The sequence below is a fragment of the Thamnophis elegans genome, chromosome 2, assembly GCF_009769535.1.
Source record: "Thamnophis elegans isolate rThaEle1 chromosome 2, rThaEle1.pri, whole genome shotgun sequence".
NCBI classification, from domain to species: Eukaryota; Metazoa; Chordata; class Lepidosauria; order Squamata; family Colubridae; genus Thamnophis; species Thamnophis elegans.
Window position 1 is genome coordinate 8,085,817 of NC_045542.1, and position 23,038 is coordinate 8,108,854.

At 47.6% G+C, this 23,038-nt stretch overlaps 1 protein-coding gene across 4 annotated transcripts in view; it reads left to right on the forward strand.

The window, feature by feature from the left end:
• The window catches only part of L1CAM (L1 cell adhesion molecule), a 127,720-nt gene extending 106,256 nt beyond the window's left edge, over positions 1-21,464 (forward strand). For 2 of the 4 annotated variants that reach the window (XM_032210092.1, XM_032210095.1), the window contains 3 exons: positions 111-239; positions 2,408-2,480; positions 19,192-21,464. In XM_032210092.1, the coding sequence (XP_032065983.1) occupies positions 111-239; positions 2,408-2,480; positions 19,192-19,420 (431 nt within the window). In that variant the 3' untranslated portion in view covers positions 19,421-21,464. The remainder of the gene's footprint in view (positions 1-110; positions 240-2,407; positions 2,481-19,191) is intronic. The other 2 variants (XM_032210094.1, XM_032210096.1) reach the window with 2 other exon arrangements.
• Positions 21,465-23,038: the final 1,574 nt, after the last annotated feature.

The window sequence follows — 23,038 nt, forward strand, 5'->3', positions numbered from 1 at the left end:
GATTTGCTATTAACATCTTTCTGTTTTTCTGGACAAGCCCATTGCTTGATAGGAAACAGGCAGCTTTTGGTGAGGTGATATTAATGCTACGCCCTGATTATTTCCCACAGTTCAAGAGAGACAAAAAAGCTTTGCTGCGGAAGGTTGGTTCATCGGATTTATCAGCGCCATTGTCCTCCTCATCTTTGTTCTAGTGCTCCTCTGCTTCATCAAGCGCAGCAAGGGCGGCAAGTACTCGGGTGAGGTGCCCCCAGCCCCACCCTAGCACCTCGCGGCAGACACCCCCATGGGCTTCCCCCCAGGCTATTATCAGTTATCAGTTATGTAGCACGCTTAGTGTGCCTGGTGCCGTTGGCCCTCACAACAGTCCTGTGAGGTAGGTTGTATCGTTCCCGTTTTACAGAAAAGAAGCTGAAGTGTACAACTGAGTTTGACTCTTGCATCCGAAGCTCACATCAACGCTTGAGCTGCTGGTCTGGACTAGATGCATTTAAGGCCAGACTTCCTGAGCTGGAGATATATAACTACCACAATCACAATTGCCTGCCAGATTGGCAGAAAATGATGAGTTTTTAGTCCGGTAATCATGATAGCACATCAGGCTCAGGGTAGTGATCTAAAAACATGGTGGGGAAATATATAACACAATGTGATAACCTGGCATTGCCCAGGTATATTTATTTGTAGGGGGGGAAATGTCCAGACCAAATGTAATTTCTAAAGTTGGATTTACCCCCCAGCTACCAGAGGGAGTCCCCTTGTGGAGTACTGTGAAGCCATTATCATGGCAACTCCACTGTGCTGTACAGTAGAAGCCATTTTACGGCAGTACAGTAGAATCCATTTTAAGGCACAACAGGCTGTAGCTTAACAGAACACACTCCGAGGCATGTTAAGGGTGTCATACCCTCCACAGTATTTTTCTCCAAAGAGAAAGTCATCTGTATACCGAGTTTGGTTGAAATTGCTCGAGGCGTTCCAGAGTTATGCTGGAAACATACACACTCACGCACATAACAATTTTTATATATAGAGAGAGAGATGATAGGCATAGCTGTGCTATCTGCTTAATCTGGTTTAATGATTAGTAAACCTAGCAAAGCAGACCAGAAAACATAGCAGGCGAGTGCTTTTCTAGCAGATTCTCAGCTTTTCTAAAACTTCAACTCCCATCACTGCTTGCCAAAGAAGATGAGAAAATATGTTTGTTCTTTTCAGTTCAAGAATAAAAAGGTACTCTTGAGCAGAAAGACAAAGCAGTAAATCAAGATAATGATGATAGCAGTAGTGGTAGCAGTGGTTCCACCACAAAACCGCGCTCGACTAAACCGCGTACGACTAAACCGCGTAGCTGACGTCATCAACAGGGCGACAACAGCGCGGAGACAGAAGCACGCTGTAAACCCTAAACCTAAAATTAACCCCTAAACCTAAACCTAACCCCCCTAAACCTAATCCTAAACCTAACCTAAATCTAACCCTTAACCTAACCCTAAACCTAACCCTTAACTTAACCCTAAACCTAACCCTAACCCTAAACCTAACCCTTAACCTAACCCTAAACCTAATCCTAACCCTTAACCTAACCCTAAACCTAATCCTAACCCTTAACCTAACCCTAAACCTAATCCTAACCCTTAACCTAACCCTAACCCTTACCCTAAACCTAACCCTAAAGCTAACCCTAAAGCTAACCCTTACCTTAAGTTGAATCGGCTTAATTTCAAAGCACTATTTAAAGCGCCCTCCTTTCTCCACGCTGGCTGTTGTCGCCCTGTTGATGACGTCAGCGACGCGGTTTAATCGGGCGCAGCTTAGTCGAGCGCGGTTTTGACGGGTCACGGGTAGCAGTATTATAATAAGAGCTATTGTTCTTACAGCGCTATTGCTTCTTTCTATCATGCTTCACAAGTGTCTTAAAAACTGTACTTCAATCTTCTCCAATCTTCTGCACCTTTCAGAGGTGTGGGACATAAATCATTCTTGTTTTCTAGCCAGTGCTGTTACTGAATATTCTGTCTGTGAGTGTTGGGAGTTGTAGTTCTAATGCACCTGGAGGGCCTGGGGTTGGGGAAGGTTGTGGTACAACATGGGTGGACATGTGCTTCTTTACAACACTCCCTTTAACTCCAATTTCCTAGCACTATAGGATTGCTCTCAACCTCCACCCCCCCATCTTGCATTCACATCTTGTTGGTTATGCCCTTATTTCAAGGAGCTAAAGAGAAATCCAGCCCCACTGAGGGACAAACCCCCCTCCCTTCTTCTTCTTTTCCATATTTTTAAAGTTTCCCCCATTGCTTTTTGGGAAATCCCCCTGCCCACCCCCTTCCCAAGGTCCCACTTTGGAGGGTCCCTGCCCACCAACCCTTTTGCCTTGTGTAACATACTTTCTCTTCTACCCTAGTGAAAGACAAAGAAGATACACAGGTGGATTCTGAGGCCAGGCCCATGAAGGATGAGACCTTTGGAGAATACAGGTACAATAAACCATTGTTCCCGTTCAGGGCTAGAAAAGAGTAAATTGAACCAAATAAATGACGTACATAGTTACTTTGTTTTATAATATACACCATTTCCATGATCAGTTGGGATTATCCTGATACAAATATGTATGGTTTGGGTACAAATTTAGCCTTGATTATTTAAGTCTTTGGGGTTATCAGCCATAGATTTAAGGGCGTGAGGAAGCAGTTTGACAACACAACAAGAATGCAAAAATACAGAGTGGGAATGAGATTCTAACGAAAAGCACATTAACTTGCCAACAGATGGTTAATGTTGGGAGGGGGGCAGGAGGAGATAGCACGATTTACTTATGAATAATTCACTTATGAGATCCTGTCAGCAGGTTTTTGGTGGCTTGGTCTACCAGAGCAGCAAAAAGATGCTAGTGCTGTCATTCACAGTGCATCAATAGAAGGCTGGGGCTATCAAGAGTGCTAAATTATGCTCACGGGTATAATAAGATAACAAAAAGGACAAGGATTGGCAATGAACTAAAGGAAGGGAAGTTCATAGTGTTTCGCCTTTATATGCATATATATATCTTTGTCAGTGGTGGGTTTCAAAAATTGTTCGAACCTACTCTGTGGGTGTCGCCTCCTTTGTGGGAGTGGCTTGCCATCCATGTGACCGGATGGGAGTGGCTTGCCGCCCATGTGACCGGATGGGAGTGGCTTGCCGCCCATGTGACCGGATATGAAGATGCCGACGACACTTGTCAGAACCACCTTAAATTACATCACACACAGCACTGGCACGCATAAGAATATGATGTAAACTTCTTTTTTAAAAGGCATCTTTGGTTTGCGTTAAAACAACTTCAACACACGCAATGTTCTGATTGCACCACAAACGCAGTAGTCATCCTTACCTTTCACAGAGGCACTGAGTTTTATAAATATGAGCATGATAGTGTAGAATAATCCTATCCAAGGACCAGTGGTGGGTTTCAAAAAAGTTTGGAACCTCTTCTGTAGGTGTGGCCTGCTTTCCGGGTCCACTGGTGGAATCTCTTCTAACCGGTTCGGTAGATTTGACGAACCGGTTCTACCGAAAAGGTGCGAACTGGTAGGAACCCACCTCTGATCTTTGTGTATATGAACACAGCCATATGAATGGTGCCAGGATCTTTTAGTGCTTTCCATTTCTCTCCTTTGTCCTCAACTTACCTTCTTTGAAATGTGATGCTACTTTTTCTCTCTTTTTTTCTTCTAATCTCCTCCTGCCTTTTACTTGACTAACCCAGGTCCCTGGAGAGGTAAGAATGCAAGGGGTAAACATTGAATTTTTGCACTGCATGTTGCTGGTATAAGGTGGGGATAGAAGGGCCAGGATAACATTACCCGTTGGCATGCTTCTGGATTTCACCGACTTATTCATATCCGGGAGAAAGAAAAGCCATTTCCATAAAGGGCATTTGAGAGAAATCTTGCTTCTCTTTCCTTAATTAATGGGGAAAAAAATAATCATTAAAAATAGCTAAGGATAGTGTTAAAAGCAATTCTTTTCTGTTTCTACTCTCCAGTGAATAGCAGTGGCAAGAGGGGTATTTCACATTAGAAAGAATATTGGTTAGGGACTGCATATGAAAATGGCTTTTAAAATTTCAGAATACATTTCCCCCAAAATTGTCATTTGCCAAGAGTCTCCACATTAGTTGCAGGTAGACTGAAATTTAGCTTGCTGTCCCTGAAGTAAATGCATTTGATCCCGGACATCTTTTTTCAAAGAATCATCCCCTTTGGGAAGATAAAATGTAATCAAATTGTTAAAACAAAATCCTGAAATTTCATTCCTCAGGGTTGCCTTGTTTAAAACTTTGTCTCTTTTATGTATGTGGATCTATGTATGTGCCTAAGAATAACAGAGCTGTCTGTGATAATATGAATGTTACCTTTCTGTCTTAAACCAGAATTCTGATTTCCATTCTCTAGGAAGCAGTTTTGGTTAAGAATGGAAATTCAGAAAAAGAACTGTCCCATTGTTTGAACAATCCCAAATCTTCTACCAGGTTATACTGCAGCCACAGCAATAAGAAAACCCAATGAGGTCCTTGGTGCTTTCTGAGCTTGGTGGTTTTCCTGTAGACCAGTGGTGGGTTTCAAAAATTGTTCGAACCTACTCTGTGGGTGTGGCCTCCTTTGTGGGAGTGGCTTGCCGCCCATGTGACCGGATGGGAGTGGCTTGCCGCCCATGTGACCGGATATGAAGATGCCGACGACACTTGTCAGAACCACCTTAAATTACCTCTCACACAGCACTGGCCTGCATAAGAATATGATATAAACTTGTTTTTTAAAAGGCATCTTTGGTTTGCGTTAAAACAACTTCAACACACGCAATGTTCTGATTGCACCACAAACGCAGTAGTCATCCTCACCTTTCACAGAGGCACTGAGTTTTATAAATATGAACATGATAGTGTAGAATAATCCTATCCAAGGACCAGTGGTGGGTTTCAAAAATTTTTGGAACCTCTTCTGTAGGTGTGGCCTGCTTTCCGGGTCCACCGGTGGATCCTCTTCTAACTAGTTCGGTAGATTTGACGAACCGGTTCTACCGAATAGGTGCGAACTGGTAGAAACCCACCTCTGTTGTAGACATTTCATAATCAAACTAAGTAACATCATCTGCAGACGATGTTACTTTTGCATCTTGGAGCGGAGGGAAAGGACGCGACAAGCGGGTATGTAAAACTGCAACCTTTATTGAGAATAGAGTGACTACGATTCAGCGTGGCGTGGTTCGCGCCAAACATTTATACCTCCGGGGTTTAACGTGGAGCCAATGGGGCGTCGAGTAGCTCGACCAATCGGGGCGAGGATTGAACCGGCTCCGCCCGGAAACCAATCAGAAGGGAGTCCTTATTCCCGCGCTTGTATTTCCCGCGCTGGTATTCAACACCCCTCCCCCCCTAGTCAAGAGTTCCCTTAGGAAGGGCAAACATAGTCTTGTAAGTAGGCGGGACGGTGACGTTCTCGTCCCGACCTTCGTGGCTCCCCGGCGGTTGTCGTCGGGGGGGGAACCGCCGGCGGAGGTGTATCCGTGGCGGGGCGGTGAATCTGCGACGCGGCCCCGTGAGATGGCGCTGGCCCCGGGCCCCGTACCCGATGTCCATTTGTCCGGGGTGGTGCCTCCGTGGCAACAGGAGTGTCCAACAGTGGCCCCGTGCAGTCTGGTTGGGGTGTAGGTTCAGAGTCTCGATAAGGACTTCGGGGAAGGAAGTAGCCGGGTGAGGCGCGTCTGTCCGAAAAGTTCGTATCGGCTTGTCCCCCGTTCCCCGGGTGGAGGCGGTCCGATGGGGGGAAGGTCATCGAGGGTGGCTCCTGCTGAGAGTGGGTGTCTGAGAGGCTCGGACCGTCTGTTTCCGCGGGGAGGCGTCGCCTTAACTGGTCCACGTGGCGCCTCCATTGTGTTCCGTCGGCCAGGCCGACCCTGAAGGAACAGGGGCCAGTCAGAGCTGTGATGGTCGCGGGAACCCACCGTGGGTCCCCAGAAAAGGAGCGGGCCCATACAGGATCCCCTAACTTAAACGCGTGTGAAGGGAGGGCCCCCAGGTTGCTCGGCAGATCCCCTGCATAAAGTGGATGGAGCCTGTCTAGGGGGGTTCGCAATCTCCTACCCATCAAGAGCTCCGCGGGACTTTTATTAGTCGTTGGGCAGGGTATGGAGTGCTGGCTCAAGAGGTAAGCCGCCACTCTTTCTTGCCAGTCGCCCTGGTCCATGCGGCCCAAAGCTTCTTTGGCTGAGCGAACTGCGCGCTCCGCCCGGCCGTTACTAGCTGGGTGATACGGGGCTGTGGCAGCGTGTCTGATTCCCTGTTCGGCCAGGAATTCTTGGAACGTGGTGGAGGTAAACTGGGGCCCGTTATCTGAGACTATCACATCCGGTAACCCATGGGTGGCGAACATCTTACGAAGGGCCCTCACTGTACTCTCTGCTGTGGTGGAGGTCATGATTACCAGCTCCACCCACTTGGAATAAGCATCAACTACTATCATGAAGTTTCGGCCGTGGAAGGGGCCGGCAAAGTCAATGTGTAAACGGGACCATGGGCCTCTAGGGATTTCCCATTCACGAGGGGCGGCTGTGGGGGAATTCGGCCTAGAGTTTTGGCAGATCCTGCATCGGCCTACGTAGTCTGCAATTTCCGAATCTAGCAAGGGCCACCACACATAGCTACGGGCTAGGGCTTTCATTCGCGCTATGCCGGGGTGGTTTTTATGGAGTGTGGGCAGGATTCGTGCCCGCAAGGCTGTGGGGATCACTACCCTATCCCCCCAGACAAGACAACCCCCGTGAAGGGCGAGTTCGGCTTGTCGTGCTTTAAATGGTCGGAATCCTTCCGCTACCTTTTCCGTGGGCCAACCCCTCAAAACCCATGAAGCTACTTGGGATAGGACGGGGTCAGCCTTTGTGCAAGCTGCGACGTCCGCGGCAGAGACGGGGAGGTCGGATTCGGCGATGGACAAAATAGAGAGGGCGGGCACGTGGGCTGTGTCCGTTTCTGGCAAAGGGCAACGGCTCAGGGCGTCTGCGTGCCCTAGCTGCTTACCCGGACGGTATAACAGCGTATACGAGTACGCCATTAGGAACTCCGTCCAGCGTGTCATGCGGGGAGACAAAATGGGGGGGGTTGGCTTGTCGCCTGCCAATAGCCCCAGGAGCGGCTTGTGATCTGTGACAAGGGTGAAATTCCTACCATAGAGGTAGTCATGGAAACGCTTAATGCCGGACACTGCAGCCAGGGCTTCTTTATCGATTTGGCTGTAGTTCCGCTCCGTGGAGGAGAGTGTCCGGGAATAGAAAGCTATGGGGGCCTCTGAGCCGTTCGGGAGGGCATGGCTCAGGACCGCCCCTATGCCATAGGGAGAGGCGTCGCAAGTCAGAACTAGGGGCATCCTATCGCTATATTGGATTAGGACTGCCGACGAGGTCAATATGTCTTTTATAGCCGCGAACGCATGCGCTTCACGGCTACCCCATTGCCAGGTCGCTGACCGGTCAAGCAGTCGGTGTAGCGGCTCGGCCAGCGACGCCTTATGGGGAATAAAAGGGGCGTAGAAATTTAAAAGCCCCAGGAACGCCTGCAATCCCGCCCTAGAGGTGGGTGTAGGTGCGTTTTTGATGGCGGCAACTTTGGAAGGAGTGGGGTGGATGCCTTGGGCATCAATGAGGAACCCCAAAAATTCTACTTTGGGAACAGCAATTTCGCATTTGCTGCGCTTTAGTTTCAGTCCTGCCTCCCTAAAACGTGTGAGAACCTCCCGCAGTATTTTCAGGAGTTCCGAGTGGCTGGGGGCTGCGACCAGGACGTCGTCAAAGTAGGGAACGACGCCGGGGAGCCCGTGGAGCAACCGCTCCATGAGGCTCTGAAAAATCCCCGGGGCAACCGAAACGCCGAATTGGAGGCGGCGGCAACGGAAGGCCCCGCGGTGGGTGACGATGGTCTGGGCTGTAGCCGTATCGTCGTCTACGGGGAGCTGCTGGTAGGCCTGTGCCATATCTAGCTTGGCGAAAATGCGGCCTTGCCCTAAGGAGTGGAGTAGGTGTTGCACTACGGGGACCGGATATGGATTTGCCTGCAGGGCCAAATTGATGGTCGACTTATAGTCGGCACATATTCTCACCGATCCGTCGGGTTTGACCGGGAGGACTACGGGGGTTTCCCAACGGGCGTGATCTACGGGCTCGATTACCCCTTGCTCTATAAGCTTGTCAAGTTCAGCGTCTACCTTTGCTCTCAATGCGAAAGGGACCCTACGTGCCTTCAGCCTAATGGGAGCGACCTGGGGATCGAGGCAGAGGGAAATGGGGGTGCCCTTATAACAGCCCAATTTCCCATCGAACACATCTGCAAACTCATCTAGAACGCTATCTACGGTGAGGGGGACTACCCTGTGCACCCCCTCTATGGTGAGGCCCAAGGCGGGAAACCAATCCAACCCAAGGAGAGCGGGCAGATCGTTCCTGACGATTAGAACTGGGAGTTTCCCCTTAAAGTCTCCGTATTCCACCTGGATGTGGAATATTCCTGCCGTGGGAATCCCATTTCCCTGGTAGTCTAGGAGGGAGACCCCGACGGGGCGCAATTTGCTCTGGGGAACCCCGGGACAAAGGCGGGAAAACAGGGCCCAAGATAGGAGAGAACGGGAAGACCCGGAGTCCACCTCCATTCGGCAAAGCTGACCTTCGAGTCGAACGGCGGTGCTGATTTTGCGATCGCCGGCGGGAACGTGGGAAGCCTGGTAGACCACGCAGTCGGCGCTGGAGGGCTGGTAGGTTGAGTGGCAGTCCTCAGCTCGCCTTGCGGGACGTGGCTGTTGGCGGCGTTGCGGTGCCTGGCGCTGGTCGCTGGGCTGCAAGAACGATGGGGCTGGCACGAGAGACCGGCAGACCCTGGCGAGGTGTCCTTCTCCTCGGCAGCGGCGGCAGACGGCGGAACGGAACGGGCAGGATGCGCGGCTGTGGCGGCCGCCGCATCCGCGGCAAGGTGCGTTTGAGACTGGCTGAGCGGGCGTCGGTGGTTGCTGGTGTGGCCTCCGCTTCGGCTGCGTCCTCATTTGTCCGACGGTTTCCTCCTCCTCGTCTTCAGCAGGAGAGAGGTCGTCGACGAGGTTCGTCTGGGTGGAAGGCCCCGTGGCGGTTTGCGCGGGGGGTTTCAGTTGGAGGCGTTCGATGTCGGCCGTGGATTGTTCGGAGAGCTCCGCTGCTCGCGCGGTCTCCACGGCTTGCACCAGAGTGATTTTGTGGTTCCGGAGCATGCGGCTGCGCAAATGCACGTCGCGGACCCCGCATACAAACTGCTCCACGAGGTTCTCCTCCAGGTCTGCAAAATCGCACTGGGCGGCCACTGTGCGCAAAACCTCTAGAAACTGGCTGATGGATTCGTTGGGCTTCTGTACTCGGCGGCGGAAGGTGAAGCGGCGTGCGATCAGAGAGGGTGAGGGAGCGTAGTGGTTCCTCAGCCTGGACATCAGCTCGTCCCACCCAAGTTTGTAGGCTGGCCTCGGGGCGGCCAGGGCTCTCGCAGAGGCGAACATGGAAGGCTCACAGCAGGACAAGAAGAAGCTGCATTTCTCCTCGTCGGTCTGTGCCTGGTTCTTCGATGCGATTAAGTAGCACTCGAAACGCTCCATGAAGCCGTCCCATGATTCTCCGGCGGATCCGAATGGCGCGAAAGGAGGAAGCGCTGTTGCCATCGAGGTGTGGAGCCAGAGAGGGGGAGGAAGAGGGCGGAGAAAAAAAAAATTTTGCGTTCGCTGCCGGAGTTCTCAGCCTGAGGATAGCGTTCGTGCTGGTTCAGACGCGGTGGTAGCTGGCTCGTTCTTCTCCGTGGTCGCGGGAATCAGCATCCCATCCTCATCGCCAGTTTTGCATCTTGGAGCGGAGGGAAAGGACGCGACAAGCGGGTATGTAAAACTGCAACCTTTATTGAGAATAGAGTGACTACGATTCAGCGTGGCGTGGTTCGCGCCAAACATTTATACCTCCGGGGTTTAACGTGGAGCCAATGGGGCGTCGAGTAGCTCGACCAATCGGGGCGAGGATTGAACCGGCTCCGCCCGGAAACCAATCAGAAGGGAGTCCTTATTCCCGCGCTTGTATTTCCCGCGCTGGTATTCAACAGTTACCTAGTTTGGAAATGAAAGATGTGCAAGAAAGCCACGGAGCTCAGAGAGCACCAAGGACCCCACAGCTCAACCTGAGCTACCCAATATTCTCTTCTATCATCAGTACAATGATATTTGCTGGGTATCTTTGGTGTATGTGCAAATGTGGATAGGCATTGTAATGCTCTTGGGATCGAAATGATCAGTGCTAACTGTGCATGGTTTGTCCTCCCTCTCTTTCTCATTATCTCCTGAAGTTCATCAATGATTAGATTTAGGTAACAACAACCTTTCCTCCCCCTGCCTGCCTGCCTGCCTGCCATATCTTGCTATTTGCCCTCTAATTTACCTCCCCTGGGTTCCAAAATTGTATCTAGCCAGCTGCCCACCCCAGTTGGATCTCAAAGGTAGGGATACTGGCTGGCAGCCCCTCTTCTGAAAATCCCTGGCAGATGCTGTGCAGTCTGTCTGCTAAATTCTCCCTGCTAAATTCACATAGTCCTCTCTCTCTCTCTCTCTAGTACTGGGTCAGTCTACACAGCCTTTGACTTGTTGTAGCACTCATTCGCAAGAGTCTAAAATGAGCTTCCTGGGTTTAAAAGGAGCTTCCTGGATGCTCTTTCCGCTCTGCTAATTTCCACGTCCGCCTGTTGATTCTACATGCAAATCAAATATATTTGGCTGGATCCTTTTTGGGTTTTGTTTCAGCTCTCCTCCACACATGTTCACAGGATTTCCACTTAGGTTTTTGCACATCCAAATGCATGCTTGCTGGTCAGTGGGACTTGGAATTCAGAATCCCAATTCTGCATGCTTCACTTTTGTGGCATTGGAGCCTTCCTCATTCAGGGAGGCAAAGCTGGATATTTTAATGTTAGAGTGGGGGAAATCCAAGCTCTCTGATACATCTGCTCCTAGGGGTATTCTCTTTCGCTGAAACTATTATAAACTTTGATGCCCCTTAATGTACAGCTATCTTCTTTGAAGGACAGGCTTTCCCTCACATAGGGATACCCATGCTCTAATCCTTTTTTTTTTTTTTTTTGTATTTCATTTCATGGTTGCACACCCATCATTTTAGATGTGCATTGGTGTTCTTGCAAATCTGCACAGCAGCACTAGGAAACATTGTGCTGATTTTTCCAGGGATGGAAAGCCAGTCTAGGCATAACAGTGTATTTGTATCTTTAGCACATGGGGTCAGTGTAACAGCGTGGCTAAGGGGTTAGGAAAGTCAGGTTCAAATCCCTAATCAACCAGTCAGTAATATAAAGGCAATTGTTATCTCAGAGCCCACAGGGTTATTGTGAGCTAAATTGTGTACCCAGATTGGAGATGGAAGAATCTTTTTATACATGAGTTCCTGGAGAAAAGGTGGGGCTTTAGCAAACTTAAAATAGGCTTATCTTTGCCCAGAAAGCAGAAATGGAGCAGGGCCACAGCCCCGTTCCACACTGCTGGATTTGCTCCTTTGCCCTCTGATTGACCTGTTTCCATTTAAAGTTCCCCAACTGGGTGAGGTTTTCAAGAATCACATCTCATTCAGATTTGCTCATGGTGAAAAAACGAGGCCTCCATCTCTGCTTAATACATGAGCAGGGCAAAGTGTTGCTTAAGTAGTATACATAGGAGCTTTACTTACTTGATTTTTATTTGTTTGTTTGTTTGTTACATTTTTATGCTGTCCTTTTGAGGCAATTGGCTAAATAACCTCTGTTCTAACCCCCTCCTCCGTCCAGTAACGAAAGCCGAGACAAGCTTACATGGAATGTCCTTTAATAACAAGACCAGACTCTTGGTGGCTGAAAGCCAAGTAAACAAACAGATAAGGACCTTGGCAGCAAGTCTGACAAACCTTGGCAGCAATTCAGACAAACTCTGGCAGCAATCCAGCCTGCCAAGTTAGTTTCTTTTTAGTCAAAGCGTTGACTTCTGCAAGAACGGCATGGCACAAGCAGTCTTTTTTATAGTCTGGAGAGGAGCCTAATGACCATCAGCTGAGCGTAATTACCTTCTGTAATTATGTAGTTGTTTTTGACGCCGAGTAGCTCTTCGATGGCGTGCATCCCAGAACAACTCACTGTTGGTTTCTGGATCACTCTCCCTTGTCTCCTCCCCACTGATCCAAGGCTCAGGCGCCACCTGGTGGCCAACCAGTCTCTCTGCTCGGAGTCGGAACCCTGTCCAGGGTCCTCCACATCCTCCAGGGCCGACTCATAGGGCCCCTCGTTGTCGGAGTCTGTTGGCAGCTGCAACGGCTCCTGCTGGGCCACAACAAACCTCTATGGGGATTCAGTACATCAGAACATTTTCCTTGGTTTTGTGGTCCAGTGGGCTTCTATCTTATTTTTTAAAAAAATTACTTCTTTAATTTAAAAAAGGGAGACAGTGGCATGCTGCAGACCAGGTGATGGTCTCTAGCATTGCTGTGTTTTCAAGAATGGACCTCAGATAGATGTGTGATGATGCAATAATTATCTCATCGGTAGAATGCAAACAAAGGGTTAACAAGCTTCTTCTTGAACAGAAATACAAAGGGAAAACTGAGGATTCCCCCCTCTGCCATTTCGCCAACTTCAAATGCTATCCAGCCGCCCTTAAAAAAAATCACAAAGATATACTAGCATAACATTTGCCATCCCCATTGTCAATTCCTTTCCTGCAGGGTTTTTTTTTTAACTTGTCACCTGCCTATTCTTTGTCTAGGGACAGGATGAAGGTAATACCACGGAGATGCAAAGGAGGAGAGGTGTTGCTAGAAGATGCTTGTATTGTGATTAGAGGCAAGCAGGGATATGGCCTAGACATATCAGGAGAGGAAAGGGAGTCACCTTTTCACAGAGTGGGGAAGGTAAAGAGAGGAAATGAGCTGTGACTTCTCTATAGGCATAAAAGAGAGGCAAAACAATGGTAGCTCTTGTGAAAATCATTCTGTAATTAAAGACTGAGAAGGAGTTTTGTTGATATAGCTCTTTTAAAAAGAGCTCATATCCTGTGCTTCTTGAATAGAGCAATATTGGTTAGACTAGTAATTATTCATGATTTGTAAGTAAAGAAGAGACAGGATCATAGATCCCTCCCTGTGCATACATATAATATCTGGGGGGGGAAATGTTAGAAAGCAGATAATATCAGTACTACATTTATCCCTGGGAGGAGAAGATGACAGCAATATTTTAAAGTATATTCTTTAAAATATATTCTGAGAGCCAGTTTGGTCTAGTGGCTTTAAGGCAGGGGTGGGTTTCAACCGGTTCGTGGCGGTCCCCGCGAACCGGTTGGTCGGCGAACCCGGAAGTAAGTAACTTCCGGGAACGGCGAAGTGCCCACCCGCCCGCCCGTGCTCCTTACCGGTCTTTGAAGGCTTCTGGGCTTCCACGCAGGCGCATGGCACATACAGCACCTGCGCGATTCTCCGCGAACAGCTGGATGGCACATACAGCGCCTGCGTGATTCTCCGCGAGCAGCTGGAGCATCGCGCAGGCACTGAGACGCGTGCGTGAACTGCACACGTGCATGAGGACGCCGCCGGGCCCGTTCCAACCGAACCGGTTGGAACGGGATTAGCAACCCACCACTGCTTTAAGGCATCAGGCTAAAAATTGGGACACTTGTAAATTCTAGTCCTGCTGTAGGCATGAAAGCTGACTGGATGATTTTGAATGTCAGTCAATCATTCTCAGACCATCCTATCTCACAGGGCTGTTGTGGAGGAAATAGGTGGAAGATAGAATATTAGGTATGATGGCCTTTTTGAGTTATTTATACCCACTCAGAATGGCCTGACAGTGAGGTGGGTAGCATATGCATTTAATAAATAAATAATAATAAAATGATGAAGGTAGGATAAAAATATATTAAAAATGAAAATAACATTATTTATCCGCAGAACAATGTATGTATTTGATTTATCAGAGAGGAAGGAAGAAGCTTCTTGGATGAAAAGCGAAACATCTTCAAAGATAAACTAGAAAGTCCAGTTGCCTCCTGAAAAAGCACCTTTGGGCTATTTAGTTTATATTTCATCTTTACTTCTTTACAACTCGAAATGGTGTAAATAATGCTCCCTCCTATTTTCCCTAGCAACCTTATATGGTGGCTTGGGCAGTGAGAGGGAGAGACTGACCAGTGAGTTTTCCTGTCCAAAGAGAGGACTAGAACTCATGGCCTTCCATTTTCCAGGTCATTGGCTACTGTGCCTAAGATGCCTTATTGTACTGTAACAGGGGTGGGTTTCTCGCCCCGTTCCAACCGATCCGGTTGGAACGGGGCCGGCGGCGTCTTCTTGCACGCGCGCGGTACACGCATGCGTACTAGCGTCTGTGCGATGCTCCAGCTGCTCCTGGAGGATCGCGCAGGCGCTGTATGCGTCCTGCGCATGCGTGGAAGCGCAGAACTTGTCAAAACCGGGTAAGGAGCGCGGGTGGGTGGTTGGGCCCTTCGCCGTTCCCGGAAGTTACTTACTTCCGGGTTCGCCGACCAACCGGTTCGCGGGGACCGCCGCGAACCGGTTGAAACCCACCCCTGTACTGTAGTCATTATTTTGCTTTTTATAGTGCCACTTCTCACCTACTTTAGTCACAGAACACTATATGTTTTCTTTGGGAACATGTCTATTTACTCAGAAAAAAGGACTAAAAGGGGAAAAAACTATTAGAAAGCAGAGTAGAGAGGGAGGAGATAACAACAGATACCATCCTGGTAGATTTATGCGTCCTTACTGCTTAATGGCCTCCATGACCGCCATTTTCTGAAAGGACCAGTCTCCCAGCAGTCATTTTTACAAAGCATCCATAATATGGCTTAAAAATTCCAGATGTGGCCATGAATCCACAACAGTTGTAAACTTGCTCCTAATTACACTCTATTTTATTTTCCTTATGATTATTTGCCTTAATACACATATAGTAGTCTATAAAATCCAGACCTCAGCTAGTCAACAAAATCAGTGAATATGCTTAACTTTAAATAACCCTCAACTTCATAGATAAATCTGGAGGGGGGACGGGACTTTTAGCCTCATGTCTATTAATATGGTAATGAGATCGTACAAATGCATAAAATGTATGTAAAATAAATATAATGGATGTGACAGTGTAGGAACATTCTCCTGAGTAATTTACAAGAGACTGAATGTTGTCCGCTGGGGGGGCTTTCAGATTTTACCCATTATATCCCAAGCTCACAGATTGAGGTCCATAAAAACCAGAGCTTTATTGTACTATAATAACTAAATTGTGCAGGCTTTTTTCTGCTTTCCAGATGTGTGAGGGCTCTTCTCTCGTAATCTGAAGCTATGGCAACAGATTTTTGGGAATTGAATTCCAACACATTCAGGGACCACATACTTGGAGAAAGCTGTTAGTTGCTGATAAGCGAAAAAGTATTGTATTTTTAAGCATCTGCCTTTCCAAATTTAATCAAATAGCTCGTTAGCCGTGGTTCATGTCATGAGGGCACTTTAGGTGCTCAAAATGACATTGTTGCTCAAAATATCACAAAATATAGGTAAAAATACAAATACAAATTATCTCTCCTCTAATTTTAGTAATTTGTTTAAAATAACATTTTTTTTCTTTAATATTGAGCTCTTAGATAGATTATGTGGGAAAGTCATGCTGTAAGGACGTCCAGGGGTGGGTTTCAACCGGTTCGCGGCGGTCCCTGCGAACCGGTTGGTCGGCGAACCCGGAAGTAAGTAACTTCCGGGAACGGCGAAGGGCCCACACGCCCGCCTGCACTCCTTACCCAGTTTTGATGAGTTCTGCGCTTCCACGCATGCGCAGGACGCATACAGCGCCTGCGTGATCCTCCAGGAGCAGCTGGAGCATCGCACAGACGCTAGTATGCATGCGTGCGTCATGCGCGTGCACGCACGTGCCGCACGCATGCACGAGGACGCCGCCGGCCCCGTTCCAACCGAACCGGTTGGAACGGGGCGAGAAACCCATCCCTGAGGACGTCCCTCCCCCAAGAGAGAAGAAGGGCCTAATTAAGGAAAATATTGGGAACATCTGTGTGAGATATAGAGACACGCTGGATGATGAACGTTTGCATTTTGTTTCATTTTAACCACATTCCATTTTTGAATGAATTCACTACAATTTGGCAAATAAGGCAACCTGTTCACAGTTCGACATAGCCAACCATGACTAACAGATGATAACGGGATAAGAGGAGACCAGCTCCAACTAATGAGTTCCCTTTCACATCAGCATGAAGTTGTTTTTGAGTTGTGCCCTTCATAAGTGGCCTTTCCTGTTTCGCATGATTTCACTACTGCAATGCGGTCTACATGGGGCAGCCCTTGAAGAGCATTCGGAGACTTCAACTCGTCCAGAATGCAGCCGTGCGAGCGATTGTGGGTGTACCTCGATACACCCACATTACACCTATCCTCCGCGAGCTGCACTGGCTTCCAATCGGTCTCCGGATACGCTTCAAGGTGCTAGTTATTACTTATAAAGCCCTTCATGGTATTGGACCTGGGTACTTGAGAGACCGCCTGCTGCCAATTACCTCCCAAAGACCCATTAGATCGCACAGGGTCGGCATCCTCCGGGTTCCATCTACCAGCCAATGCCACCTGGCTACGACCCGGGGGAGGGCCTTCTCTGTTGCAGCTCCGGCCCTTTGGAACGAACTCCCCACGGAGATTCGGACCCTCACCTCTCTCCTGGCTTTCCGAAAAGCCATTAAGACCTGGCTGTGTCGGCAGGCCTGGGGTTGATGAGCTCCCTTCCCCTCTCGACAGGTGTGGTTGTTGGTCATTTTAAACGTCTATTTTGTATTTGCATGTTCCCCTTCCCGTTGGAGTTGTTCGCCGCCCTGAGTCCCTTTTAGGGAATAGGGCGGCATATAAATAAAATAAAACTTCAAACTTCAAACTTTGCCTCTAGAGAACACATCCGTGTACCCAAGCACACTTTCTAGCATCTTTCACAAGCAGCCAGCCCTCCTTTGTGGATGATATCAAAGTTCTGAGGAGGGAATGACATTTGGCCAGACTAGGACAACATGGATGTCTTGTTAAGGAAGATAGCTCATTCATTAGCCAGTACTGGGGCTCCAAAATAAAAATAAATGACAACTCTGATATAGTATATAGCAGTGGTCTCCAACCTTGGTAACTTTAAGACCTGTGGACTTCAACTGACCAGAGTTCCTCAGCCAGGTCTTAAAGTTGCCAAGGTTGGAGACCACTGCTATATAGCACCTATGGGTTCCACCACAAAACCGCGTTCGACTGAACCGCGCTCGACGAAACCGCGTAGCTGACGTCATCAACAGGGCGACAACAGCGCAGAGACAGAAGCACACTGTAAACGCTAAACCTAAAATTAACCCTAACCCTAACCCTAACCCTAACCCTAACCCTAACCCTAACCCTAACCCTAACCCTAACCCTAACCCTAACCCTAACCTAAACCTAACCCCCCTAAACCTAATCCTAAACCTAACCCTAAACCTAACCCTTAACCTAACCCTAAACCTAATCCTAACCCTTAACCTAACCCTAAACCTAACCCTAACCCTTAACCTAACCCTAAACCTAACCCTAACCCTTAACCTAACCCTAAACCTAACCCTAAACCTAACCCTAAACCTAACCCTTACCTTAAGTTGAATCAGCTTGCTTTCAAAGCGCTATTTAAAGCGCCCTTCTTTCTCCGCGCTCGCTGTTGTCACCTTGTTGATGACATCAGCGACGCGGTTTAATCGGGCGCGGCTTAGTCGAGCGCGGTTTTGTCGTGCCACGGCACCTATGCATCCCATCCTCTTAAAGCAAGCATGGACAAAATGTGACCCAGGGCTGAATGAGGCCTTCTGATTATTATTATTTTTTAATTCTCCTTAGGGAGAATGAAGCTAACTGTATAGAACTTTTCGCCTGGAAGTGTGCCCCCACCTTTAAAACTCTTGAATTCCTCTTCTAAAATAGGCCTTGGCTCTGCCTACTTTAGGAGGGTGGCCTGTGACATGTCGTACGAAATTTGGTTTGTTCCTTGATCTGAGAAGCCCTGTTTTGAAGGCAATTTTCCTTTTTTTTGGCATTCCAAAGGAGATTGACAGCATGCTGCCCACCGAAAGATTCTTAGCATGTATTTTAATGGAGAAGCAACTAGGGTCTTCTGGCTTCCTGAAGGGAATGATCCAGATGGACTGATGGTTTCACCAGCTATGAAAAGATGCAGGGAAGTTCTCTTGCAAGTTAACTGTTGAAACCAATATGGAAGGTTTAGATGGGATGACTTCTGAGTGATGTACGCCCCATCAGTCAGATCGATTTGCCTTCCAGACGCTTAATAACCTGCTGTCTAAAGATGGGCCGTTTCATTTTATGTTGTGACAAAGTCATTTTGGTGTGAGCTGCAAACTCTGGTCTTCTATAAAGGCAGCTGGAATTGAATTGAATTTGAATTTATTTAGCTTGTATGCCACCCTACTCCCGGAAGACTCAGGGCGGCTAACAATAAGAAGGGAAGGGGGGGGGGTACAAAAATAAAAAACAACAATTAAAAATTCAGCAACAGTCATAACATCGGATGCGGCTGGATAATTCAACAGTCCCAGGCCTGCCGGAACAGCCAGGTCTTAGTTGCTTTGCGGAAGGCCGGAAGGGTAGTAAGGGTCCGGATCTCAACGGGGAGATCGTTCCATAGGGCCGGAGCATAGGGCTGGAGTTTCCCTTTCAGTCATTCTGAGATTGTGTGAAGACCTCTTATGGAATGTGGACTGGCATGAGTTTATATGCATGCTCACCTGTAGCTATCTTGCTTATATGTGCAGATATATAATACTACCATGCTTCCCTCTATACTTCTATATTATTATTATTTATTCTCTCAGCATGCTGTGGCTTTTATCAGGGTTCTTTTGGACTGCAACCCCTAAAAGCCCCAAGCAGCATGGATCCTCCAAACCAACCCTGCTGTGGATTTGGAACCGTTTAGTCCAAAAAACAGCAGGGTTTCAGATTACTTTGACTTTGCATTTTTATTGCTATAAATAAAGATATGATTCTTCCCACTCTATTACCCTTTCTCATTGTTGTCCTTTTCCCCCCCTACAGTGACAATGAGGAGAAACCGTTCACCAGCAGCCAACCGTCCTTGAATGGTGACATCAAGGCTCTGGGGAGTGACGATAGCTTGGCAGATTATGGGGGCAGCGTGGACGTCCAGTTCAATGAGGACGGCTCCTTCATTGGCCAGTACAGTGGCCAAAAAGGCAAAGAAGGAGGCGGAAACGACAGCTCTGGCGCTACCAGTCCTACCAATGTGGTCACTGCCCTAGAATAAGCGGAGGCGGTTTCCCAAAGGATTCCCCCGCCCCCCCCCCCCAGTCCTGGAGAAGAGGATTTCCCTGTGGATTGCTGGGGGCAGGGGAGGTGAGCACAGGGTTAATCACCTCACCCAGGCAAAGAATCAAAGAATCAATGTTCTTCGAATGGAAATAGTAATTGGTGGAATCTACCCTTTGTTTACTGGCTAACCCCACCCCCAAAAAAAAACTAATCAGGGAGGGTTAGAAAATCAGGGGATTCCTCAAATAATCCACCTAAAAAGTATCTCATTTCCACACCTTCCCCCTCAACCAGTTATCCTTCAGCCAAACTATGTCCATGTTTTGTGTGGTGGGAAGAGAAGGGGAAGGGAGGGAGAAGGGGAGGGGCATATGACATGATCCAAGGGATGAGCTTATTGGTGAAGCCCAGGGCTTCACAAGAGGGGAGGGAATCAAGGTTCAAAATTGCCAAAAAGAGCAGATGACACACACACACACACACACACCCCTCTCAAGATCCTCAAAATGTTCATTCTTTGTTCTCGTTCAAGAAGGGGATGTTAGATGGTGCTGCAATGTCTAATCCCAAACCCAGATCAGGACGGGAGACAAAAGAGAAGGTGGCCTGAAAGAATTGGGAACCGAAAAACGAGGAATCCTTTCTCTGCCTGTGGGAGAAAGGGTGGTTAAGAAAGAACTAGAAGCCAGAAGTCTGTGGCTATGCAAAAGGAAGGAATACCAAACGGGCTGAAAGTCAGAAAGAGTCTGGGTCTTTCAATTTTGCCATTTTGCCACCTTCTCAAGGATTCAGCTAAGGATGATCTCCTGATGCCTCTCTTAGAAGGGAAGGGATGCTCCAGCCAAATCTTCTGATTGCCTCTCTGCTGATCTGTCACTCTTTCTTCCCTTTGTTCCTCCTTTTTTTTCCTAAATCAGGCCTTGCTAAGGCAGCAGTTCTCTCAAAATTGTGGCTTTCAAAGTTTTTACCTTGAGGAAAGCCTTTCCATGTCTGCTCACCCATTAAGATATCCCCATATATTTTTTTCCTGCCATGGAAACTGAGACCTATTTTGCATTCACGAAAGCCATGGGCCAGTTGGTTCTATTGAACGTCCTCTTTGCTTCACCTAAATTGATTCTATACCTGCCATTAAAGTAGTACCTGTTTACCATAGCCCTACAAGAGCCTCTGATCAATTGCCAAGAGATATCAAGGTAGCCTAGAAAGACAGTTTGAGAACTGCTACCAGAACGGGGTCTCCTGGTGCTGAAGAGCCCGCTTAGAAGGATCCCTTTGTCCTTTCTGTCATTGATAATTCACATTCCCTCTTTCATGGGTTGATCAACACCCAGTTCTTTTACACTGGGCCAAATCCCACCATTTGACAACCTCCTCTTCCCTCTGTCTTAACTCCAACTCTCCTCTCAAACAGCAGGAAAGAAAAAAATACCCCAAGACCCTCCCTGCTTCTTGAATGCATCTCACGCAGCTGCCTTGCGACACACTCTCGTCTTTCAAAAGTGGCTTCTTGTTCACTGAATCAACCCTTAACCCCCCATTTCCACCTCTGTCTATTGTAACGATGACTATTTTTTCTCTTGCTTGTCGGGGATGAAATGAATCCTTGCTTTTTTTGCATACAAAGTTTTTTAAGATAATAATAAAAAATAATAAAAGTACTCTGGTGTTTTTGAGCGGCCCTACACGAGATCGTTCCTTGCCTTTTCCCCCTCTCTGTAAATATCCCCAACCCCTTGTGCTTGAGTTTGTTTTAGATGTCTTAGGACTGGTGTTTTTGAAGTCTTTTAGTGGGTCTATTAAGGTGGCTTGGAATTAAAAAGAGAAAAAAAAATGAAAAAAAAAGTATTTTAAACAGTCCTCTTTCTCCTGAAATGTGATGCCATTTGCACCCACCCATCCTCCTTGCCCTGTGTATTCTTCTCTTTTGTCAGGCCTGTTGCGATCTAACTTTCTCTCTCGATAGCTTTTTATATATATATAAATATGTATATATATAAACAGAATTATAAAATGATAAATAAATGATGAAATTGGAACTTGCTTGGACTGGTGATGGGGAAAGACATGGTTGGGGAAATTGATCTCATGTACGCTGTTCTAGGACTCCTGCATGAAAGTTAGGAAACATCTCTAAAAAAAATGAATTTTCCTTCTGCCAATCCCACTGGGATTTTGTGATTGTACAACATAGAGCAATAGCAGTTAGACTTATATACCGCTTCATAGGGCTTTCAGCCCTCTCTAAGCGGTTTACAGAGTCAGCATATCGCCTCCCACAGTCTGGATCCTCATTTCACCCACCTCGGAAGGATGGAAGGCTGAGTCAACCTTGAGCCGGTGAGATTAGAACCGCTGAACTGCAGATAACAGTCAGCTGAAGTGGCCTGCAGTACTGCACCCTAACCACTGCGCCACCTCGGCAGAAAACTAAATCAGAATAGAACCATTCCAGGTTCAATCTCTGGCATCTCCAGTTGATAGGAAAGTCCGTCTGAGACCTCAAGAAAGTTGCTCCCAATCAAAACTGATAATATGAGGAAAAATGGAGTCTGATCAGATTTCAGGAAAGTACCCTAGTTTTCTCTGGTTTTTGTTGGCAGTGGGGCTTTTTTGGAGGGGGTGGGAGAAGTGGTGCCCTAGTGATTCTATGGTTTCTTTGCACTGAGGAGCAATAGCAATAGTTAGACTTATATACCGCTTCATAGGGCTTTCAGCCCTCTCTAAGCGGTTTACAGAGTCAGCATATCACCCCCAAAAATCCGGGTCCTCATTTCACCCACCTCGGAAGGATGGAAGGCTGAGTCAACCTTGAGCCTGGTGGGATTTGAACAGCCGAACTGCTGAACTGCAGTCAGCTGAAGTAGCCTGCAGTGCTGCATTTAACCACTGCGCCACCTCGGAGGAGGAGGAGGGGGAGGGGGGGAGGTGTCTTTGTATAACAATAGATATGAAACATCTGTACCTCTCTCAGAAGGAATTATTTATTTATTTATTTGTTTGTTTGTTTATTTATTTATTAGACTTATATACCGCTTCATAGGGCTTTCAGCCCTCTCTAAGTGGTTTACAAATTTTTTTAGCAAATTGAGTCAGCAACTTGCCCCCACAGTCCAGGTCCTCATTTCAGCCACCTCGGAAGGATAGAAGGCTGAGTGAGTCGACCTTAAGCCGGTGAGATTTGAACCGCTGAACTGCAGATCACAGTCAGCTAAAGTGGCCTGCAGTACTGCACCCTAACCACTGCGCCACCTCGGCTCTTTTTGAATTATCACATGTCTTCTTGCTGGGATTGATGCTCCCTACATTTCTACCATTCTGTCTTCTATCTCAAGATCTCTCGAGCTAGACCTTTGAAAAACATTGGGTTTTATGCCCTTTGGAGTAATAGTGAGCTGCAAAGAAAATCAGTAGGGCAAGGAGAAGATGAATCTAATGGTAGATAATACCTGCACACTTGTCATAAATCCCAGTGTGATACCCTAGTTATTGCTGCAAACAATGGACTAGGCTAAATATTGTTTCTTCCTTCTGGTTTAAAAAATATGCATGTAGAAACAAGAGTAAGTTGGTCTTATACCTCTTGTGGCATCTATTTAATCAATGTAATTTA